We start from the raw sequence: 21,745 nt of genomic DNA, 5'->3' as shown, positions 1-21,745 counted from the left end.
ATTTCGCCTCCATCAGCAGCTCGGACATACTTTTTCGCACTGCTTGACTTTATGGCTTTCAGCTTTGGCGCTCCGGCTCGACTCGCCTTACGCTGTTTTTTTTTTTTTTTTTTTTGCTTGCTCCCTCTTTTTTGTGTCCAGCTAAGCAGTTTTTCATTTTGTATGCTGATTTATGCACACTCATTTAATTCATAAATTTTGAAATGTTTCGGACAGAGTCGACACAGTCTTGGCTGAGTGGCCCTCGTGACCCCGACCCATTTGCCTTAGCGCGTTAAGCGTTGATTTATCTAGCGGAATTTGTTAGCCCGAATTGTTGGCCGCCATTAGGTTGCACTTCAAATGAACGTGCCGGATAAATATAAACTTTAAATTTCATCTTCATTTTTATTGGTCTATGAGTTAACCAATTGTCTATGTGTGTGTGTGTGTGTGTGTGTGTGGCAGCAACAAGCGGGCAGATTAAGCACATAAAAGTTGTCCTTCACAGCTTCTTGCTCAGAACAAACACACACACAAAGAGAGTCGGCTAACCACAGTGCACTGTGGAATAAACAGCAGAGACCACAATGCATATACAGCTGATGGCTTCTATTTGTCTTCGGCCTACAGGGACATCCCCTTAAAGTGATTAAAAGGGTCAAGCTGCCCGGCCCACAAGTTAGTTACTTAGCTATGAACTTTGCATTTATAATTGAGAGCATTAGCAAGAGCTGAAAGCGTGAACGAAGGTTACGAATAAAATAAATATAATTAGCTCTCAGAGTTGGCCAGAAATATCATTTTATTTGATAGAAAATATGCTCATGCCTTATATGAGACTTTCCCCTGTGCTCATTTGTTTGTGTAATTGTTTGAGTGCTTTTATTTGAAAAAGATAACAATAAAAACGAAATTTATGACATCTCATTCGCATGGAAAACGTTCCATAATTACCCAGACATCATTTATATTCTAATTGCGGCCATAAATATTCACGTTGATGCCTTCTTTCCGGCAATTACAATTGTCATTTAGTCTCTATTTATCAAACAAATTGATAAGAATGGAAAAAGCTTTTGCCACTCTTCTATTCGCTTAATTTGCATCCGAAATTCGCAAATTATTTGAGAGCAAGCTATCTCTGGCCTCTCTATTTATATTCCCTATACAGCTCGTTTCCCAGAAGTGCATCATCTGAATTTCTAGAAATTATTCGTTGTGAATTGCATAGAGAAATGTTGGCTTCTGGTCTGGCCAAAAATTCTGGGAAATTGCCATTAAGATGAGCTCCTATGAGTTACATGCAATTGAAGTCGTATTCGCATTCACAAATGGGAATTCCTGAAAATGCGAAATGTAAAACAGAAAATCAAATCGAATTTCCAGCAAAATGTCTGATTGCTGGCCTCGTGGCGCTTGAGGTTCGCCCAATGCTCAAGGGGATAGAATACCTGGCAGGCCAACGTGCGTCAGCAAAGGACCTCGAGCCATGCGACGTCTGCATATTAGGGGGCGGAAAAGAGGCTTACGGATATTTATGTCGAGCTGTTGTACTTATCTATCTCTCGCAACAGTCTTTGCAGCATGGCAATTGAAACAAATCCCAGAAATACCTGCCATAAAACCATCTAAGCTCCAGTTCAAGTGATTTAATTAAACCCAAAACGCTTCACGCTGTCTTAAATCGTGCAATTAATTTGCTTTCTGGCAATTTGCCATTAAAACGTAATGCACAAATCTTTATTGTTTATAATTTCGTGCACATTTTTCAACAAATTCATTTCGTTTTGTTTTCTGCCTTTTCTCAATTAATGTTTTTGGGCCGCTTTTAATTTGTGCTCGTTAATGGTCTGGCCCTAGCCACGCCCCGCGTCCGCCCTCGATTTTCTTAAGACAAAAGAATTGTTCATGAATTTTCATTAATTCGCACTGTGCGCTGCTCAACGCCCTCATTTACTTAGACTCTTTTCCTCTACTCTGCTCACTCTCTCTCTCTCTCTCTCTCTTTCTCTTTTTGCCTCACGTCTGCTTTGCTTTTTCATTTCGCTGGCATAAAAATTCATTAGAATTTTTGCATAAATTAGTAGCAACAAAAGCGAGCAACCTGCTCTGAGGCTGAGGGCAGCCAAATGAAAAGCAGGACGACCCGTCAAATCATCGATTACAATAACAATTTATCGAGAATCAGCAAAAGCTGTACTTGGAAATTTAATCTGGGTCTGCACAGACCTTAAAGCTTACATCGATTGCAGATAATGAAAAAAGTTTTGTTTGAAATTATGCAATAAGCTGAAGGCTTCAACTTGAAGTTTTTCAGTCACTTGTTGTGGAGAAGCTAAGGGGTATACATATATAGCTGACTCTGGTTTAATTGACTTGAAAACATAATAGTTTTATAGGTTGAGAGCTGACAATTGCTTGTATTGTTGAAGTTTTTGCTTTGAGATGCCAGCATAACTATAATATGGAAAAATCCATTAATGTCAGTTACTTTAAATGAAAGTTCATTGTCTCTATTTCCTGACTATTGTTTTACATAATTGAATGATTTCCCTCAGAATCAATTATTAACTGTTTATAGTGTCTGACATGCTTTTAAATTTAAATTTTACATATCGACGAACACACTTTAGTTGCAGCTCATACCTTAACATGAATAAATATCAACACAATTATTACTAGCAAAACTCTGCAGATGGCATTCCTGCAGAAAACAAATATCAAAAATATACAATATTTGTCTTTCATTTTAATTAAAACTTCACATGTTTAAAAAAATAATTAATTACTTGTCTACTTTATTCATTGAATATTTATTTATACGTAAATGAAACTCTTCTTTCTGAATCAATTATCTCTTGTCTCTCTCTCTTACTAATGAAAAGCTGTTGGCATTTTTCTGTCATGTTTAATTTGTTTTCAAAGGTAAACTTTATGTTTTACTCTACATTCGATAAACGTGGATTTACGCACTTTATTTACTTTGCATTTGTAGTACCTTGCCAGAGCTCACTCTATCCATTCCAATCCTCCTCTCTATTCAAATATATAATGAAAAGGGACCATAGCACACGTTTCTCGCGCCCTTTAGTAACCCCAGGCTTACCAAGTTCAATTTTACTTTAGCTTTACCTTTTATCTCTTCATTACACAAGACCCAAGTCACTTGGGACATTACGAAAAGCAACTTTGGTTTCAGCTTAACTAATTCAAAGGGAATTATTTTGCTTTTCCATGCACATTCATGGCCAAAACTGTATTCATTTGGCACACAGTACCCACAGTTTGTCGAGCATATTCAACAGGAACAGTAATTTGATTAACGACTAGTCGAATGGCAGCACATTTCATTAATTGCAACTGAGGGACATGTGAGTCCATTATCAAATGCATTAAAAACCGGGCAAATAAATGGGTTTACGTGTGCATTTTAATTATGCACACTGGCAAAAGGGCTCCAATTACACGAAAATTAAATTTAATTTGCTAGCATTTAAAATCAATGAAAATAATTAACTCGGCCACAGTTGGAGTGGCACATGAGAGGAAGGGAAATGGGAGAGAGAAAGACAGAGAGAGAGTGAAAGTAATTTATTTATTTATTTACATATTTCGGCGGTTGTGCAAATAACGGCATTTGCCTGGCCGCAAATAAATCAAATCATTAGCACAAAAGGTTAAGGTCTGGAAGGAGCACTGCTAAGGTTCAATTTTGGTTTGGGCTTGGATTCGGGTTGGGTCTTGCTGCTGCTGCTGTTGCTGTTGCTGTTTGCACGCTTGTCATGAGTATTAATGCCAAATTAAGTGCGCCCCATAGAGCAACCACACACACACACACACACACATCCACATCTGTGTGAATGTGTATACCATATGCCATCTAGACGCGCAAAAACATAAAAATCCAATTCTTATTAAATTTCCGCACGCCCACGCATTCGGGCCCGAAGCCTAAGGCAAACATATGAAGGGAATAGCAGGGCAGGGCAGGCAAATCAGACGCCAGATATCTAGGCTCCGCAGTCAAACCCTATACACCCGATTCTGGCCCCGCCCACCCTCTCGGCAGACAGTGCTCTGCTAACTTCTACGTACTACCCACTGCTGTTTGCTTGAATGAATTTAACATGTTTTTTGTGTGCTGGGCGCTTTGTTTTCTAATGCCACGCCCCTGCCCTTTGGCATAGCAGGCAACATGCAAAACACAAGTCACAACACACATGCACACATGCACACAGACTTATGTGTGTATGTACAGAGAAGAGAGAGAAGAGGCTTTGGTATGCACATCAATACACATTTAGTTGACTTTTGGTTTTTTTCCCGTTTTGCTTTGCCGAGCTCAACTCGAAGTTTATAGGGGCTTAGGTGGTGCTGGATGGGTGGATGCGTGGGTGTGTGCCAAGTTCACCTCACTCTGGTTACACCTGGCTGCCCAGGCAGAGCTGGCTGGGTTGGGCTGGGCTATTACCATGATATTAACATTTATTTGCTTTGCCAACAGCAACAGCAGCTTTCTGCTCCGCCAACTCTCAGATGGCCTCTGATTTCGGTTGCCTACTTTGCGGCGCAGCAATAAATACATTTGCATAAATTATGCAACATATGAATGGTTGTTCTTATTACTCTGTTGTGGTTGTTGACTGTTAGTTTTGGCGCCTGCCTAAATGGACCTGGCCTAAGCTAGTTTCTACAGCAGATTTCGGTCCATGGCCGCTGGCATAAAAAAGAGCCAAAAACACAAAAAAGAAGGAAAACAGAAAAGAAAAAAACACTTCAAAAGCAAAGCCAAAACAAAGTGCCAACAAAGTAATTGCGCGCATTTGGCTAACGGGCAAAGGGAAAGTGTGTGTGTGTGTGTGTGTGTGTGTGCCACGCCCATAGCCATATGGTAAATATATAAACAAGTGCAGAAAGCAATAGCAGCAGACGCCAAACAGCCTAAGGACGTTCGGTTGCCCAAGCTCAGCCTTTTGCTGGAATATCCTGGCCGTGGACTCAAATGAAGGGGTAGGCCAAAATGCCGAGACCAAAGGCATCTGACAGCGAATGTCAGAACGTTGGCTTTGCGTTCACATGAAATTATCATTGTGGTTTGCAACAAATTGAAATATTTCTTTTTAAATTTATTTTTATTTGTCAGCAAAAAAAAATGAAACAACTTGAATTTTATGTTATTTTTTGTGCTTTACTTTTAAATCGGTCTCTATCTCTCTCTTTTGCAGCTCGGGTACCTCTTGCTTATTCTTTCTTTCTCTTCAATTCTCCTCTTTGCTATTCTCTTTTTCTGTCGACATGTCGGCATGTCTCTCTCCCTTTCCCTCCCTTCCTCCCTCTGCTCACTCCCTCTTTTTCTGTCTTTCTTTCTCTCTATCTCTCTGTCGTTTTGTGTGATTCTCTCAGTTTCTGTTTCTCTATAAATTTCTCTCTTATCCTCTCTCTATCTTAACTTGTCTCTACCTTTTATCATTCTCTTTCTCTCCCGCCCCTCGTTTCTAACCTACTTCCTTTCTCAATCTGTCCTTCTTTTTCTCACCTATTGTCTCCTTGAAGCACCTCGCTTTATCTTTCATTCTCTGCCTGTCTATCTATTTATCTTTGTCAATTCGTTCCATTTCCTATAGTTTTTCTTTGCTTCTCTCTGATTCTTACAGCATATTTTCAAGTCTGGCCATCGAAACAAACTAACCCAAATCATTCTGCCTGCCTCTCTCTCTCTCTCTCTCTCTCTCCCTCTCTCTGGCTACCCCTCATTTGTTGGTTGTCGCGACATTTTTATGTTTAATATGCCAAATGTGTTTGGTGTGTGTGTGTGGGTATTTAAGTGTGTTTGTGTGTTCTCCTCAGTCTGTTGCGAAATATGTGCGCAATTTTACGCATATTTACACTTCACTGAAGCATTTCTCATATGGCTATTTTTATGGATATTTGTGTGTATACGTAAGTGCACATCTGTGTATGCGTATGTGTGTGTGGGTGTGCCTGTGGAACCGAGCTGCAAATATTTACGAGTCTACGTTAATTTTGATGGCATGCCCGTCGGCAATTTGGCGGCCAATTTCGAATCAGACTCGTATTATAACACATTTCACTTTTATGGTTCTTTATGATGATTACAGTTATTCGTCATTAGTCACGCTTTTGCATCGTTTCATTTCCGCTCTTTTGATTGTCTGCCAAATGCCCACACTCTCGCACTCTCTCGCCTGATCGACTCTAAACTCGGCTCATTATAGATTCTATGCCAGTTCCACTGATGAGCCACATAATGCAGGTGGGCGGCACTGCAAAGGGGCGTGACGCGCATGCAGCCACACTCACACAGACAGACTCATGTGTTCATTGTTTCATTTTTATCTCTTAATTACATTTTCATCTAGCTGCCAGCCTTCAACTCGCCAAGTTTAATTAACTTGGCAGCCAATCTGTGAGTGGCTGCTGTTACTCGATACGTCTAAGGAGCATGTCCTTCGTAGACAACGCTCGCATCGGCTCGCCTGCCCAACTTTACGAGGGCAACATAATTGAATTGTTATGGCTTTCAATGTTTTCCTTTCCCCCCACAGTTGCCTCAATTGAAACTCGATGCTATTAAAGACAGCATTGTCTATTAATAATAAACACATTTTGTTGCTGGCAATATGAGCGACAGTCATTAAAACTGAAGTATTTAGCTACCCTAACGGCGCTGAGTACAGTGATCATCTCATACACTCACAATGATAATCTGTAAGTCTACTTATCGTATATATGTATGTATATTGAAGTGACACCAGTCTCTGTTTGTCTTTTCATTTATCTTATTTACATTGAACTGGGATAAGCCACAGAGAATTCGAAATACATTTTATTGACACTAGGAATTTTTAATAAATTCCAAATACTCCAGAACACAAACACAAATTTCTATGCTAATATTATGCTAGAAACGTGTGCTGCACACAATTCGCATGGCAACTTTTAATCAAAATAATAAATAGAAAATAAAATCTCGACCTTGCTCTGTCGTCTTAAGCCACTGCGCACATCTCCATGAAATTGAGAGACTAGGCAAATACGTATGTCTACTAGTGTGGCTGACGTTATGCATATGCTGCCACAGTTATTTATTGGACTTAGGACAACTTTAACCTCAATTCAAACTTTGTACATTTGTTCCACTTCGACGCATCGACAAACTTTGCCATCGATTTCATCTTCATCTTCATCTTCGTCATCTTCCCATCTAATTTTACGTTGATTCATGTTACGCACTTGTCCTTCAAATTGTTGATTTCATTATATGTAAGTAGTTTGAAGATTTATTTGTTTGTTTTTGTTTTTTATGTTTTTAATGGCAGCTTTTTGCATGATTGAATTGAAACCTATCTGAACTCAGCTTTGTGCGAGTAGATTTCTTTAAGATTTGGCATATGGATGTCTTAAAGCTGATAGCTGTATATATTTTAGAATGAGCTCTATCGCTTCTATACAATAAGTCTTTATGATATAAGAAATAGGTTTAAATTTTGGTTTCTGATCAAGTCATACAACAACAACTCATTCAATCCAAAGTCTAGTACATAAGTACAAGATATATAGAATTATAATGAGTTAATAATCATATTAGCTAGGCTAATATCCTACTATAATATACTATAATATGGTATCATAGCCTCTTCTACTCTTTACATAAGGCTCTTTAATCTTCGTCCTGCTCTAGCCAGCTTTTACTTGCAACTGTTTTTCTTTTTAGCTGCAGGTAATAGACAAGTTTTAATGCGCGTGGCAAAAACTTTCCAACAAGTACTCGAGCTTGCCATGTGTGTGTGGGTGTATGTGCTTCTAGTACTGCAAATGATAGTCGCTGGTTAGCGTGGCCAAAAAAATGAAAAAAAAAGTTGCCGACTCTCTCTCTCTCTCTCTCTCTCTCTCTCTCTCACTCTCTCTCTCTCTCTCTTTCGCTAACTCTGCTTTGGCTTATGCTTGCGCGCTTGTACAGCTCATGCGAACAAGGCTAACAGCAAATGTGAGCCATGAAAAATAATTGCTGCACAGCGCTGCTCAGAATTTGAGGCGCCTCCAGTTGCAACAGCACGCGTCGGCAATTTAATTTATAAAATGCAACAACTTGTAACTAATGAAAATGCACTTAATTTGCGCCCTCCGCTCAAATGGCTTGGAACAACAGCATTGTCTGCCGCCGCCCCTCACCTTCACTAGCTAGCTGATGGGCGTGGCAGCGTAAACCCAGTTGCAGGCACAATTGAGCAGCATTTGCGCATTTGTCAGAGATAGCGACACGGCAAATGCGACTTTTCCGCTCGACTTTTCTCTTTGACTGCACTTTAAGCACGCGCCAGGCAGACGAAACGACGGAACGGCGCAACAGCGCAACGGCGCAACAGACAGTTGTAGCTCTTCAGCCATCGCTGGCTGGCCACCACCACCAACAGCAATTGGCAAGCCCCAAAAAAACTTGCCCCATTCTGTAGGTAAGCTACGGCGCAGCGTTTAAGTGTCGCAATTACCAACAATTGCAGCAATTTGCCACCAAAAGAGAAATGAGGAGTTCCTAAACGAATATGAAATGCTCTAGCAAGATTTTGGTATGCAATTTATGTACATATAGTGACAGTAAAGTTAAAAATATAGTGATTTCTAAGAATTAATATGAAATTTTGTACAGTTCTTAATGCCAACACGATCGAGCATGGGAGCATGGAAGAAGCCCTTTTGTCCTATACTCCAAATCCATATAGCAATATAGCGGAGGGTCTCTCTTTCATTTGGAAAAGAATTTTAAATAAATGTCAGTCTTCGAAGCTACAGATAGCTCAGAATAGATCGCTGAAAGTCCTGAAGCACCCAGCTCATCGAGATAATTCACATCAGTTAATCTTTGATTTTTCTTGTATTATTACAAATTTTTATAAATTTCTCTATAAATATATATATTTGATATTCTCTGAAATCACTTTCAAGCCAACTCATATACATATATCGAAATTTAACCTTCTTCCTTAACTTTACATCAATTTGCAATGTTTATAAGAGCAAATCACCTGCCTTATCTCACACATGACGTAATTGAAAGATCTTCTAGCAGCGCATAGAGTATAGAGAGAGCAAATAAAAAAGAAAACTGTTGCCGCATAAAGTTTTTCATGCAAGCAGCGTGAAGCGCTGCAACAGCAGCAGATAATGCGGCACTTATCTAACTTTTCAACACACTTGCAACTGCCTTTCAGTGGGCACTTGCAACCAAGTGGACGGCAGCTTAAGTTAAATGCCAAAACTTTTACGAAATAAATAAAACCCAAGCAGCGTATGACAATTAAGAATTTAGCATTGAACGGCAGAGATATTTCAGAGAGTAGATCAAATGTGTAGCAAGTACACAATATGCGGAAAGAGAGGTCTTTTAAAATATATAGAAAATGCATACATACATACATATTTGTTTAAAAATTATAAGAAGAAGGTATTTAAGCTAGTACTTAAAATATGTAGAGACCTAAAATTAAGTCCCTTTATATTTTAAGTACTATCAGAAAAAACTTGAGCCTCTCAGGGTAACAATTTTTGTTAAATAATAATAAATATTTTATTTACCTTAAACTTATTTATTCCTCAAATTTATTCTCTGTGTAAATTCAACAAAAATACAAGCAGCAAATTAAGAGCTTAGAATTGAATGACAAAAATATTTCATAAGTAAAAACTATCAGATTAAACAAAATCCAATGAAAAACTCAATTTTAAATATATCCTCAATTCCATATATATTGTATTTACTCTCACTTTTGATTTACAATTTACAATAACAAAACAAAAATCAGATAAGAGCTCAGCTAATATTTTTCTTTAATATCAAAAATAGTTCCTTTGCTTTATTACAACCTTTCTTTCATTTTAACTCGTTGCGCATTCAGCTGTAAAATAAATAAATTGAATATCTACGCAGCAAATACGTCAAATAGTTGCTATCAATGGGAATGCTTGCAACGTGCGGTTGCTTTGTATAAAACTACTTTGTGGCGCCACAGAACTCTCCGGCGCAGACTAAATGTCGCTATTGCAGTGTTGCAAATCTGATTTGGTTGAGTTGCGTGAGTGGTTTTCAATAAGTAAATGCCTTTGTGCTTTTATTTATTTATGTTGTTGTTCTGTTTTTGTCGGGCTCCACATGTCGTATACGTAATGCGGTAAATGCAAATGCAATAAGCGCTGCATTTATTTGCAATCAATTTTTTTATTTGTGCACGACTGAACTAATTAATAATTCATGGCAAATTGATGCGAGAATACGACGAAAATAAAATTTAGGTTGGAATTTCATTAAATTTGCCGCACTGCGAAAAATATGGCAAAAATGCACAGCAACAGCAACAAAGAGAGCAACAACAACAACAGGAATTGCAAAAGATACTTTTAAAATGTGTGCAAATATTTGCTTTTCAAATGAAAATGAATAAATGTACAGCAACAGCAGCAAGAGCAACAGCAACAGTTGCTGAAAAAGTTTGCGCTTTTGGCTTTGCTGTCATTTAATGAAGTCGTTGTTGCTGCTAGCCACAGGCAAAAGTTCAATGCGTTGCAGTCAGCTACTAATTAAATTTCATGCATCAAAGTAACAGCAAAAAGTTGTAGCTCGAGTGCACTTGCTTTGAGTCAGTTAACGCTAATGATAATGTTGCTGTTGCTGCTGCTGCTGCTGATGTTGCTGCTGATAGTGCAACCTGCTTACTAATATATACATGACATGGGACAACAGGCAGCGCGAACACTGTGTGTGTCAGCCCACAGCATGCAGTGTCAGTTCATTTATCTACAAGAGTGTGTGGCAGCAACAACAGCCGCAACAGCAACTATTGCAGCAGCAGCAGCAGCAACCGGATGCGTGGGCGACACACAGACGTGCGACAGCAGTTGGCAATCAATAAATCCCAGGACCTAGCTCCTGTTGATATTTGCGCAAGGCAATGCATAAATGCACACATACACACGCACACATACGCACACACACACATACGCACACATGTGTTTGCTGAGCGTGTATATGAGGGTTGATTGCTGACGTCCAGCTGCAAATTTGCATCAGCAACTGGTTGTTGTCATGACTACCGGACTTAGAGCCGTTCGTCCTTTTGGGGGTAGCACCAGCAGAACAGCAACAGCTCGAGTTACATGTCCATTCCCCAATGGAGAAGTACAGTTGCGCCCAAGAGCCACCGCAGGTGTTGCTTGGCAAATGCAATTTGTTTGTGGCAAAGACAATGAAACTTCAAGCTTCTGAAGACTTTTTTAAGGATACTAATTGATAGTACTCCAATTACGATTCAACTTTTAATTAAACAATATGCTGTTGCACGTGAAATCTTGGCTGGCACAAAACTCACTCATAATTATGGCTGAAATAACAATTGCAGAGTGCAGTTGATGGAAATAATTGAGAGCATTCGATGGAAATTTGCTCTGAGAGGATTTTATGCAACAGCAACTGTGCCACATGAAAGACTTCATTATTTTGTACAATTCTCGGAAGCTATTTATCGTTAAAAACGCTTCGGTGATCAAACAAACCCCACCTAACGAATTTAAGTCATTAAACAAGAGTTTATGCCCATGCAGTTTATTTTTTGGCATTTTACAGCACTTTCAGTGCTGGCAAACAACTAAGGTTCTCTCACTTCACAACACTACGAATGCGGATGGATAAATATCCACTTGATATTTTACAGCACTTTAAGTAATGCCCCACCCATACCTAGTTATTTTAGAGCACTTTAAGTGCCAAGCTGAAAGCACAAACATTTTGAAGGCACTGTACCTCTTATGTGACAGTCGCACACAAAATGGCGGCGCAGTTTTGGGTTGTACAGGTGGTGCAATACTAATCTGATTTAACTACTGTAACTGGCTTAGTCCGATGCACTTTGTCTGTTTCCGGTCAAATAATCGAGTGACAGGATACACAAGCACACATACACACACATACACACATGCATACACCTACACACATTTGCAATGCCTGGACAAACTAGTTAAAAACATATTTGCATAGAAAATCTTGTTAAAATGTGGAAGTGCAGACGAATTGGGGTAGGGGGCGGAGCCCTGCGGGGAATTTGGATTTAGTTTTGCGTCAAACTTTTAATTAAACTTGTAAATTGTTATGCCACTGCAGTAAAAACCAACAAGAAGAAGCAGCTAAAAAAAAAAAAAACAATAACACGCACACATGCAACAGCATGTCGCAGCCAAGTGGTCCCAGCGGCCGCTGGCAGTGTTGTAAACCGCTTGCTGTACTCACCAACATTGCCCTCCGCCTGCACAAGATCTCCATGTGTGACCAGCAACAGCAGCAGCGAAAGCGCTGCCAGCGAGACGAATTGCAGCTGACGCGCCGATTGCCGCAGTGCGTCCAGGTTGCAGCATAAGCGGCTTAGGCCGCAGCCACGCCCCGTTGATGCGGCCGCCCGTCTGCCGTTTAGCAAACGACGGCGGGGCGACAATGACGACGCCTTAGCACGCAGGGACAACTGTTGCCGCTGTCGTTGTTGTTGCTGTTGCTGCTGCTCCTGCTGCTGTTGATGTTGTTGCACTGACTGCTTAAAGCATTCTCTCTGCTGTTGCTGCTGTTCGCACTTGGCTGTTGTTGCTTTACGCTGCTGCTGCTGCTGTTCCGCTCTAGTTGTTGTATATTGCTGCCGCTGTTGTCGCTGTTGTTGTACATTGCTTGCCATGATAATCGGCCCACCTGCAAGATGAAAAAAGGGTTTTCTTACTTATTGCGGTTCTTGACGGAAATTGTGAAAGAAATTGAATGAAAAGTTATGCCTTGCACAGTGGCACAAAACTGATGATAAAGTTGCCAAGGAACTTGCATCATTTAAAGAGTAACTTAAGTTAAGTTCATGTTAAGTTCGTGTTAAGTTCATGTTGAAGTCATGTTAAATTCGTGTTGAGACCATATTAAGTTAATGTTTAGTTTAAGTAGGGTTAAGTGAAGTTCTTTTTAAGTTACGTTTAAGTAAAGTTAAGTTCATATTAAGTTCATGTTTAGATAATCTTAAGTTCATGTTAAGCTCATGCTTAGATCATGTTAAGTAAAAGTCATCATGTAAAAGTCATTAAAGCAAAAGCTAGTCCAGTTTGAATTTTTGTGAATATTTATCCAATTAGAATGCAAATTTAAGACCTCCAAACTGGCATTGTCATTGAAGTTAATTTAGCCTGATATATTTATCTCCATATCGCAGTCGCGGCATAATTTGTATACGCAAATGCCCAGCTGTCGGCGGCGAATGATAAATTCACGCTCTGCGGCCAAAAACTTAATAATTTGCAGCATTTATCATGCGGCGCGATGACACGCGGAATCCGCTTGATGAGTGATTTTTGGTTATTTTCATACCACTGTGCGGCCTGCCACTGCCACTGCCACTGCATTATGTATGGGCGAAAAATTGCATTTGCACGTATTTTAAGTGGGCCGGAGGAAGAGAACTTTCAGCTTTCCGGTATTGCTGGCACTGCTTATATATATCCAAACAAGTATATATACAATATTTCGCTCGATATGCACAATACGCAAGTTGCCCACATCCTTGAAGGCGGATACGTGCAAAGTGCAGGAGGTGGAGGGGGGCGTGGCGCACGGCGCAGTTACTCAGTATTGTTGCGCTGCAGTTTCCGGACTTTTCCCAGCGATCCTTTTGTGTGCTCTTACAAATAAGTCTTGCTGTTTATATGGTAATAAATGTCAGGCTTCATTTTGCCCACGAGCGCCACGAGTTGCCCCAAAAGGAAATTGATTTTTCTTGCCGCTTCAATGGAGCTGGCCGACAGCGGCGGCTGCTCGTTACCTGTACCCGCCCATTACCCAAGTCTCTCCCACCCAGGGGCCCCTTTTTCACTTCACCTGGCATATTTTGTATTATTGTTAAGCGCTGGACTGGGAAATGTCCCAACACCTGAAGCTCATCAGCAGCTGTCGCCGGGTTACACACCAAAATCTGCCCGGACTTACGGTAAATGTCGTCCAAGCATTGATAAAGGCCACAAATGAGAAAGAGAGAGAGCGAGATAGAGAAAGAAAACAAAGGCGAATCAAATGCAATTACCTGTCAATCTCGCCCAGACAAATTCCCAAAAGAAAAACTATTAAAGGCCAGATTTTTATAGCTCGACGTTCACTAGGTAAATGTTTGTGTGGGAGACTCTTTTTTATATTCTTTGTGAATTCCCCAAGTGTTGGGCTTGCCTTTTTTGACAGTTTACCAAGAACAACAAAAACGAATAAAGGTTGCGCCCCTGCAGATGTAAGCTGCTGACAGATTTAAGCTTCTATTAAGTGAAAGCTACATAATTAATTTATAATGCCGGAAAATTAGAAGAAGAAAAAACTGAAGTAATATATTCTCCTCATGGCACAAAGAACGAGGCAAAGGCAAAGGCAAAGAACCCAATGAAGCGGCAAGATAAAGTAAACTCTGCACGCAAAGAAAAATGCAAAATCTAGCAAAAATTTAATTAATAATAAAAAAGAGGGTATATTAATCTGAAATTAATGAAAAACTAGGAACAAACAAAATTCGCTGCATGCTAAAGGAAAACAAGAAAGAATCTGGTCATCGGGTGGGGTTGACTGGGTTATCCTCGACATTTGTTAAAACTGACGAGGGGGTCTTTATTAAGTTGAACAGTCTAGCACAGAAAATTCAAGAACATAGTTCAAAACTAACTGAAGTAAATTTAATAAAGACACTCTAGTAATCTAAAGTTAATAGAAAACTACATAGAAGAAAACTACATAGAAAACTACATAGATTCAATACAAATTCAACTACTCTGATTGGTTGTGGTCGACTGGAAGATATTCCAGCGAAATTAGAAGTCCCTTTCATAAGTTCCCCTCCTAGTATACATCATATCCGGACAGCCCACACTCAATGGGTCCACTGTGCAAATATAAATTGAAATAAATAATTCAAAGCTGTTAAATCAAAATGAGCAAAGGTTGAAAAATAGATTTTGGCATCCATAACCCAATCAGAAATTCAATTTGTAGCCAAGTGAATAAATGGCAGCCAAGGTTCATTTGTTTGCTCGTCTGTAAAATTGGTCGGAATACCAAATATTGCTTATAAAGTGGGCAGAGTCCTAATTACATATTCCGTTTGCTATTTGCTATTGCCAATGGCAAGTGAACGAGCCAAAACTTGAAATTCTTGTGAATAAATAAGGCAGAGCGGAGAATTATGTTGGGGCAAAGGGCAGTCAGGCATCTTTTACTGCGTATGACTGACTGGCTGACATATCAGATGATGTGTTTTCAATCATTACGCCTAAGCTGCGTGATTAATGGCAGCGCACAGGACTCCATCGGCTTGACAGAGTTATTCCCCAGGACATGGCTATGACTATGATTCCCACATTTGGTGCGATTGCGATTGCGATGCGTCTTGGGTTCATTTTTCATATATGTAGCTCCACGCCGATGGGCCGTCGCGTCGGCCTGGCAAAACTGAACAAAACTAAGCTTCAATAAGTTAAACGAGCCCACGGCGCTCCAGTGCCACATGCCCCCATGACGTTGCAACATATGCGGCGGCATAATTAATCATCACTCGAACGTGCCTAGAATCCAAGTTTATTTTTCGCCCATTTCACCCGTTGCCTGGCACGCAAAACTTACGACAAAACTTAGCTAAGCTCTTTATAATATTAGCTAATAATACGTACATATATACATGTAAAAAAAATATATATATTATGAGAAATTTATTGCCTGCAGGCGGAATATTTGATAAGCTGCCCACTCGGATTCAATTGAGTCGCCTGACGTCATCAGCCATTTCCTTTTCCTGTTTATTTCCATTGGCAATTCAACTCAATTGGAAGCCCACCTGGACAGTAAAGCTCAATAATTGCAAAACGTTCGCAGTTTCACTTTATAATATGCCACGCCCTTCACTCCCCTCCGCTTTCCACTGCCATTCGCTTTAATTAAGTGTCGAGCCACTGTGAACGCATCAGCGAATACAGAAGAATAATAACAAAGGATATAAAGATAAATCAATATAAAAACGTGAAAACCACAAGAAAATAATATATATGAAAACAAGTTAAGTGCCGTTAATGTTCTTTTCGAGTGCCATAAATAGGCTCTAACTTGCATTTGCCCAGCGCTGATCCATTAAAGACTGCTTAAGCTTTATTTGAAATAGCGAAGGACTCATCATGCGATTTGATTGCTCTACACCAAATGCAAAGTATTTGTCTAGCTTTGCGCATAAACATTTTGGCTCAAGGAGTGTTGAATGGAAAAAATAAGATTTTATTGCACAAAGCATGAAATAAACAAAATTCCATTTTACCAGAAAAACGACTTTAAATTTTAAATAATAAAAATAGTCCGATAAAAGCCTGAAGATAGTTTAAGATTTGAATATTTATTTAGTAATAAGTGAATTTTTATTCATAGGCATTTTTTATTTATTTTTTATACAATTCTAGCTGAGGAGTAGAAGGGATATAAGCTGAAAAAGCTTGAAGATAAGTTAAGAGAATTTTTATTCATAGGAATTTTGTATTTATTCTTTTTTTCAATTTTTTAATAAAATATTTAATTAATATAAAGCCATTAAACGTACCCTCCCACACTCAACACATGCAACAGCTGAGGAAAAATGCAATTAATAAAAAAGTTTGCCTGGCCACTGGCCTAGCCGTGGCTCTAGTTTGCATAGCTGAATTGCCACGCTTGTAATAAATGCTAATGGGTAGTGGCTATTTTTTTTTAAATTAAGTTAACAGCAACATGCGGCATTAAGCCAGTTTGTTGCATAGAGCTTGATGTCCCCATTCAATCTCTTGCAGCGCCGCATGCCACACGAAAAAAACCGCAAATGCCACAGCAGCTGTCACGATGCGTTTGTTTGTTCACTTTATTTTTATTTTTTATTTATTTTTTTTTTTATTTTTTTTTTTGGTAGAACAAGCTTTTTGCCCCTACGCTCAGGCTGCCGCACGCCTCGTTGCCAGCATTGCTGCAATTAAAATGCAAGGAAATTACTTTTAAATACATTTGTTGCGCTTGTCAAGCGGCCGCACAGGCAGCTTGGCCTGTTTTGCCTTTTGTTGTGCCACCAGCTCCGCTCCGCTTCACTTCCGTCCACCCAGCTCGTGCTCCTGCTGCAGCTGCCGCTCCTGCTCCTGCCGCCCCTTTAGCCAAAACCCCATTGCCTTTCTAGTCACATCCGTTTGGCTTTTATCCGCGCATATTGCGCCCTGAAGCGACGCGCTTGAAATTCGCACTCAACTCGCAACAGACCCCGCAAGCAAACCACACAACCCACCCACACAGCCACCCACTAGTTTGTCACTAGCAGCATTTTCACTTTCCACTTTCCCGGCTTCTGCATTGGCTGCTCTTGGCCTCGACTTGCATATTTTTGGCTCGATAGTTGCCCACATTGAATTTCAATCATCAATTTCAATCAAATTCACTGCGATAGCCGCAAATTTTATTGGCTTGGGTAATACAAATTTGACGTCGTCTTTTGCCAACTGCAGTTGCGAAAACTTTTAATTCAATTAGGGCCATCGAAAAACAGGCTAAGAATGATTACTTTTGCCAACTAGATAGCTGCTTACCGCAGGTGCCTAATGCCGCGCTCAAAGGGTTCAATAAAAAGGCTAACTTAAATAATTGGTAACATTTCATTTCTATTATTAAAAAAAAATATTATTATATATTATTTTTTTTTTATATGAATGTATATAATTTGAGGAGACAGTAACATGTTCTAAAATTTATATCTCTTTTATTAATTTAATATAATTGCCATAAGTCTACTTAAGCTATTCGCTTTAAGGGGAGTTACTTTACAGTCTGCATCCCTGCATGATTAATCGTTCAACAGCTCCCATCACTGTTTTACAACACTAGACTGAAAAACATTATTCAAAGGCTGTTAACAAAGTCTGTTGCCCATTTCTTAACATGTCACTTTAAATAAATCTATTACTCATTTACCAACACTGAACAGCACTACTAACACGCTGTCGGCGCAGCCAACTTCACGCACACAGTTTTCTTTTCTCGAATATTACTGAAAATCTCAATACTCTCTATACGCATTGACTGCTTGACGGGAAGTCTTTTGGAAAAGAAATTTCATGAAACATACGATCAAATTTTAGAGCCTGTGAAACGAAACTTTATGTAAAAACAAACAGCCGCTTGTCAATACATTCGGGGCCGAAACGAGGGAGGAAAAAGGCTGACTATGGGCAAAAAACAGAAGATGAAAAAGGCAGCCGCCGCAGCCAAGGTCGCTGCTGGCGATGCGGCCAAGAACAAGAACGACCACAGCTGTTGCAGCGGCGGCGGCAGCGCCTGCAGCAACGCCGGTTGCTGCGGCAAAAACAAGTGCGCTGAGAGCTCCAATTCGAAGACAGATCTGAGCTCCGTCAATATGCAGAATCTGATGACTCTGGCCGAACATCTGCAGGCCTCACCAAGTGGCAAATGCAAGAGCCAGAAATCATCCGGCTCCGGCTCCTCGGCCTCGGACAGCTCTGACAGTGACGATGCGCCAGGAGAAGCCGCCGGCGCGGCAGGCGGAAGGGAGCTGCAGCAACAGAAACAATCGGGGGATGGGCCGTCAGAGGTGTTTGCGATACCAAAGTATTCGCGCGGCGAGAAGAAGGCGCGTCGCTTGCTCATGAAGTTGGACCTGGAGCCGGTGCCAAATGTCTCTCGCGTCACCATGCGCAAGGCCAAGAATGTGCTGCTGTGCATCGATCAGCCGGAGGTGTTCAAGTGCCCCAACAGCAAGACTCTCATCTGCTTCGGCGAGGTGCGCATCGATAATGCCTCGAATGCGGCTGCCGCCCAAGCAGCCGAGCGCTACATCAACGACGTGAATGTGCATACACCCCAGATGCAGAAGGATGGCAGCGAGGGCCTCCTGGAGGACCAAGAGGGCGAGGAAGTGGACATCGAGGCACTCGGCAGTGAACTGGACGAGAAGGACATTGAGCTGGTCCAAATGCAGGCTGGCTGCACGCGCCTCACGGCCATCAAGGCACTGATCAAGCACAAGAGCGATGTGGTCAATGCCATCATGGAGCTGACTGTGGGCGTGGACATCTAATCACCGTCTACAGCGCGATTTGCTGTCTAAAGTGTCGCCGTTAAAGTTGACAATTAAAGAAATATTCAAATTTGGTATGAGATACCATTGATTAAAATTTTCCTTATATTTTGACTGGTGTTGATCCCCAATCAGATGTCGTATTATTTTCTATAATACTATATCAATTTAGGTTTCATTTCACAAGTAATATCATCTCTGTTGAAGTAGTCAATGCTTTAAGTTAGCTTTCCTTTTTATTTTAACTCAAACGTCTAATCAATAAATAGTAAAGATTTATAGATGATCCAGCTGGATTGTGTAAAGGATTGTGTAGAGATAATTGAAAATTTAGGATTATATAAATTTTGCCTCAACATATTGGGGTTAGAGTCTCTTTGAGCACCGACTCGTCTATAAATTGTATCTAGGTATTCCTTTTTTTAACACAATGCTCACATAAATCAAGTCTGATCCTCTTCTATAAAATTTTATCTACCGCATCACTCGACTCCAATAACAACAGTTACGTTCTGCAAGCCTTTAAGAAACGCCCTGAAATCTGAAATCTCATGCACACATTTCATTGCCGAACACTTGGCCATTTAAATGTGTTGCCAGCCCAAAGCATCAGCCCTGTCAACTGGTTAACATTCTGGTCTTGTGAACTAGTTCCTTGAAACTTGCCGCAAACAGTTGCAGGTAATTGCTGCCAACTTGCCAGCTGAAAGAGTTTCTTTCTGTTCAGCTGACTTCTGTTTGCCGAAATGTCATTTATCTTAACTCGTTCTTGGCGCATAATATTTTTCTGTTTCGCCGTCTTTTGTTTCTTTGTGAGGCTTTCATCGTTGAGCTGCTTTGGCACAGTTGCTTAACTCCAACTTTAGTTTTCTCTCTCGTTTCTTTTCAACTTTGTTATCTAGGCGATTTTCCCTTCAGTTTTCATCATTTGCGCATTTTCATTATTTTGTATTGTAGCTGGGTGTAAGTAATCAGCTTTCCAGCTGGTTGAGGTTTTTGTTTGTTTGTTGCTGTTGTTGCTCTGGTTGCTCTGGTTGCCAGGTGCCATTGAGAAGGACTCGTTGAATAAGTATTCATTCAATTAAAATGGCTTTTGTTGGCGGACGGCTTCGCCTTCTTTTGACATCCTGTCGCCAGGCAAGGAGTCGTCCTGCGAGCACACAGCGCAAAGCCACTTAATAAATGGCGGGTTCTAACTTTCGGCTTAATTTCATTCAATTTGCAGCTGTCGTCAGCAGCCGTAAAAAGGACTTTAGTTTTTGCATTGTGGCAGCACTTGCTGTACAATCGCCGCGCCCCAGTCAAGCCCCGCCTAGCCCAGCCCACCACAGCCCAGCGCACGTTCAACAATTTCGACCGAGTGAAAATTACCAAAAATAAAACGACAATACTTTCGTGGCATGCTCGACTGGCCAATACCCTGTAGGCTATTCGACTGAGTAAAGCTTGGACCACATGGAGTCATATGGCTAATAATATTACGTATACGTTGCGATGGCCAATTTGATATATTTTTAAAATATTCTAAAATATTTCAATATCTATCATTTATAGCTCATGAAACCTTTGCTGCTTGGGCCAAAAATCACACACTTAATTCATTTAAAATAATTTGTATAAATTCATGCACGAAAAAATACACATACGCCCCATTAAACAATGATTATTTTAGTTTTTTTTTTTTTTTTTTTTTTTTTTTTGCATAACTTTTGCACATTTTTGTTGATGAATTTGATATTTTCAGGAGGTTAAATCGAAAAAATTAAGATTGGCATGGACCAAAATAGATGCATCATGGTTGTGGGTCAAATAAAATGATTTTACATTACGTATACGTTCTGTTGGTCATCATGAATATTTATTTATTTATTTACTCAGCCGCAATATACTCGCAATATAATTCTGAATGCGTCAGTGATTTATTTATTGATTTACATTTATATTATTCACTCAATCACTGTTTAAATCACTTTTACAGGGTAATCAAGCAAATAGCCTGGCAACATTCCTTATTCTATTGCTGGCGAATTGTAAATTGAAGCGGAAATTGATTAAGTTGGGCGCGCAGAGTTTTAATCAGCGTTTTGAGGACGCGCTCGCAATACAAATTTATTTGACAATCCCCAGTCAGAGGCGGCAAACTTTGCAGCAGATGCCAGGCAATGGCGGCAGATGGCTGGAGGGATGGGCGAAATGCGGCAATTCGTGGCAGGCATCACCTGGCCACATGGCGCACGTCTTACGGTTGAGTAAACAGCTTAAGTAGCCAGAAACAATGAAGTGTGTGGGCGTGGCCCTCTCGCCAATTCCAGCTGCCAACTAACGACTGCAACTTTCTACAAACAATTTCAAGTTTTGTGGCTTCTCAGGTCGAAAAAATTGCTCTACCTATTTTTCGTTTTGCGGCCGTCTTTGAAATGAAATTCTGTTACCTTTGAGACTCGTGAATTTTTTGTTATGGAGTTTGCGGAATATTTCGAATCAGTTGTGGACCTTAGTTTTTCAACGTTTGATTTGCTTGCGCATTTCTTGGACCAAAGCCGCAAAGGATTCCGCCTTATGTTCCGTCTGGACGACAGCTTGTGGCTGTCAGTTGCGGTGCGTCCGAGCATGAA

The 21,745-nt window shown here is 40.3% G+C and overlaps 2 protein-coding genes across 4 annotated transcripts in view; one reads left to right on the top strand and one right to left on the bottom strand.

Annotated features, from left to right (window-relative positions):
- IA-2 (tyrosine phosphatase IA-2) overlaps positions 1-21,745 on the bottom strand; it is a 49,515-nt gene that overhangs the window by 17,718 nt on the left and 10,052 nt on the right. For all 3 annotated transcript variants that reach the window (XM_089258250.1, XM_089258249.1, XM_089258248.1), the window contains one exon: positions 12,278-12,724. In XM_089258250.1, coding sequence (XP_089114376.1) covers positions 12,278-12,710 — 433 coding nt within the window. In that variant the 5' untranslated portion in view covers positions 12,711-12,724. The remainder of the gene's footprint in view (positions 1-12,277; positions 12,725-21,745) is intronic.
- On the top strand, positions 18,009-19,227 carry gNacalpha (germinal nascent polypeptide-associated complex alpha subunit). Its single transcript, XM_030384675.2, has one exon. It carries the CDS (start codon positions 18,261-18,263, stop codon positions 19,128-19,130), a length of 870 nt encoding a protein of 289 aa, XP_030240535.1. The 5' UTR covers positions 18,009-18,260; the 3' UTR covers positions 19,131-19,227.

Source organism: Drosophila navojoa, chromosome 3 (genome assembly GCF_054131105.1).
Source record: "Drosophila navojoa isolate 15081-1374.11 chromosome 3, UAZ_NAV_1.0, whole genome shotgun sequence".
Taxonomy (NCBI): domain Eukaryota; kingdom Metazoa; phylum Arthropoda; class Insecta; order Diptera; family Drosophilidae; genus Drosophila; species Drosophila navojoa.
Note: the sequence above shows the minus strand (reverse complement) of the source record. Positions and strands in the feature narration are given on the sequence as shown.